Here is a 3073-nt window from a genome sequence, read left to right as displayed (position 1 = left end):
AGAGGGGAGGAGTAAATCTTGCGAGAACTTCCGGGCAAAACAAAATGGCGACCCGCGTAGTTCGGCTCGATTCGAACAGTGAAATAGCCATAGCATCTTTGAAGATATTATCAATTTGATCATCCACACCGATAGACAGTATTCCAAAATGAAGAAAAGCAGGTCTTGTTTCGCAGCGGGTGAGAATAGCCTACGCTGGCAAGTCTCACCCGGGGTGAGAGGTAGATCGTTTTTCTATTCTCACCCCGGATGAGAATAGCCACTTCCATATTTTAAATCAGTATCACAATATCCAGTACTCTGTGTGGATGATTCCAAGTCGAAACAGATGAGACCCACATTCTTTTACAAGACAAAGTAGTACCTCTAAAATTCAATATATATCGTGGGTTTAGAGAAAAACTGTTCTAATCTATTTTCAAATATATTTTGTAAATTGGGAGTGTATACAGACCACTCTTTTGTGATTTCGGAAAGTTTCAGCACCCTCTTGGCTCAGGGTAGACCTAGGTTCCTCTAGATCTATGGCCTAGTTTCGAGGCTAGCCTAGATCTAGATCTAAATGAAGATTGCGGATGTCTTTTCAACAAACGATTGTTTTTCCTCCGTTTTGGAGTAAGAGGAATTACAATTTGAAGAAAAGAACATCATAATTTCAATCGAGCAGTCACCCCCCCTCCGGTAGCAACTTTGTGAAGTGGGGAAAGTATTTAAATTGTCTGTAAATCTCAGGTAGGAGACAGGCCTGACTGGAATAATTTTTCTTTTGGCTGTAGGCGTAACTCAGTCATTTTTAAAGCTACGGCTCTGTTGTTTTAACACAAGTTGTGCTCCTTGGTCCCTTTGATTTTAATTAAAAAGAAAAGCTGATTTATTTTCAAAAAGCTTTTAAACGCTCAAAATGCAGCAAACTTTTTTCTGCCAGAGTCAGTCTCATTGGCAAAACAGAAGTCACAACTCATCTTAATCTTTCATTCTTCTTTTTTTGCTTTCAAAAGAAATATTTTCCTTTGTAGAAGCATAGATTAGTCGTGGTGGTACATAGGGTGGACAAACTGGTAGTTTAGTGTTGTTGATGTTCTATGGTTAGGTCTCGAGTGGCCCGGCTTTCGTTGCTGTAAGTTCTGGCATTGCTTGTCTCTTGTATTACGGCTGCAGCCAGCTGAAGGCACGGATAGACTCAGGTGTTTATTCGACACATTTGGTGGGAAATCAGAATGTGTGATATGTGTTGCTGCAATCAGGCACTTGTCTATTTTTGGCCGTATTAATGAAGTTTCTGGCGTCATCTTACAGTTTGTTCAGTGGCCTAGGTTTTTGATGAAAAAATACTCATCATGTCCTTGAAAATAGAAGTCGAGATATTTGCGATTGGAAGAGGTGGGGATCGTTTGATATCAAAAGAAAGAAGCTAGAAAATGGTGGCCAAAATTTGTTGACTTTCAAAGCTTTCAGGAAAGTCCTTTGAAACTGTAGACTTACATTTTTGCGCTGTTGATCAATATTTTAAAATAAAATGTAAGCAGGGATGAGTTGTTCAAGGGACATAAAAGGTGTTGAGCACAAAACAAAACATTTGATAACAGTTGCATGGCAGGCGGAAAAATGTCCGGTTTTGTTTTTTTTGCTCTCGTGATTTTGTTGAGCACCAGATTGCTCCGCGTTGCCATATATTGATGATGTACTTTTCTACTGCCTGCTCTCTCTTTCTATTCCTTTCTCTCTAGACTCTCTCTCTCTCTCTCTCTCTCTCTCTCTCTCTCTCTCTCTCTGTCTCTCTCTCTCTCTCTCTCTCTCTCTCTCTGTCTCTCTCATTTGCACCCCCTAATTTTCAACCCTTGTATGTGTGTCTTTCCCCCCCACGACCACCATCCCCTCCGGCCCGCGTGCTTGTGTGTTTGTATGTGTTTATGTCTGCACCCTTTCCTCCCATGTGCTGTATGTGTGTGTTTTGGAACCCCTGCCCTCCCCCCCCCCCCCCACCCTTGTCATATGTGTATCGTGTAATGTGCTGTGGTTTGTGTGTGTGTGTATATCTTCGTATGTGTGCTGTTGTATGTTTGATGTGTGTGTGTTTTGTGTATCAATGTATGTGTCCTGGTGTGTCGTATGTGTGTCCTATGTGTGTCCTGTGATGGTGTGCTGTGTGTCCTGGTGTGATGTGTCCTGTGTTGTGTGGTGTGTGTCCTGTGTTGTGTGGTGTGTGTCCTGTGTTGTGTGGTGTGTGTCCTGTGTTGTGTGTGGTGTGTGTCCTGTGTTTTGTGTGGTGTGTGTCCTGTGGTGTGTGTCCTGTGTTGTGTGGTGTGTGTCCTGTGTGGTGTTTTGTGGTGTGTGTCGTGTGTTGTGCTGCGGGCCCCAGGTGCAGGATCTGAAGAAGGAGAACAAGCTGTGGACGAGCGACCATCTGTTCCTGCACCAGTCTCTACTCATCCCGCTCTCGCCCGACAACCAGGCTGCCATGGATCAGCACGACAGCATCGTCGTCTACGACGGGACCACCCACACGCCCTCGCCGCACCAGGTGGCGCCTCCTGTGTCTTCCACCACGCTGCTCAACGGCACCTCCCCCCACGCCCCCTCCCCCCCTGCCCCTGCGCTCTCAGCTCAACCAGCGACGTCACCGAACACTTCCTCCTCCTCCGTGTCCTCGTCTTCTCGCACCGCCTGCCACACGGGGCCTGGCAACCTGCCAGGAGACAAGATGGCTGCCGCCACTGCTGGGACGACGACGGCCGATGATTCCGACGATTTCTTCAGCAAGTACGACTGCAGCATTGCCAAACTGAAGGGGGATATTGCCAAGATGGAGAGCAACGCCGTGTAAGATTTACTCTTGCTCTATCTCTCTGTCTGTACGTGTGTGTGTGTGTGTGAATGTGAAAATGAATACATTTTATGTATATATATATATGCATGTGCATGTGTAATGTTTGTGTGTGTGTGTGTCACCAGTGTGTTCATTCATTCATCTCCAATACATGCACTCCCATTTGAGCCCAATAGTCACCTGATTTGTTTTTTATTTGTTTTTTTTTTTCTCTTTTTATTTTGTCTCTTTGTGTGTGTGTGTGCG

The 3073-nt window shown here is 45.0% G+C and overlaps 1 protein-coding gene across 4 annotated transcripts in view; it reads left to right on the top strand.

The window, feature by feature from the left end:
• LOC101845495 (lysM and putative peptidoglycan-binding domain-containing protein 1) overlaps positions 1–3073 on the top strand; it is a 15598-nt gene that overhangs the window by 3344 nt on the left and 9181 nt on the right. For all 4 annotated transcript variants that reach the window (XM_005107961.3, XM_005107962.3, XM_035972313.1 and 1 more), the window contains exon 2: positions 2360–2820. In XM_005107961.3, the coding sequence (XP_005108018.1) occupies positions 2360–2820 (461 nt within the window). The remainder of the gene's footprint in view (positions 1–2359; positions 2821–3073) is intronic.

The sequence above is a fragment of the Aplysia californica genome, unplaced genomic scaffold (genome assembly GCF_000002075.1).
Source record: "Aplysia californica isolate F4 #8 unplaced genomic scaffold, AplCal3.0 scaffold00646, whole genome shotgun sequence".
Classification (NCBI taxonomy): domain Eukaryota; kingdom Metazoa; phylum Mollusca; class Gastropoda; order Aplysiida; family Aplysiidae; genus Aplysia; species Aplysia californica.
This window is presented reverse-complemented; position numbering and strand designations above follow the sequence as displayed.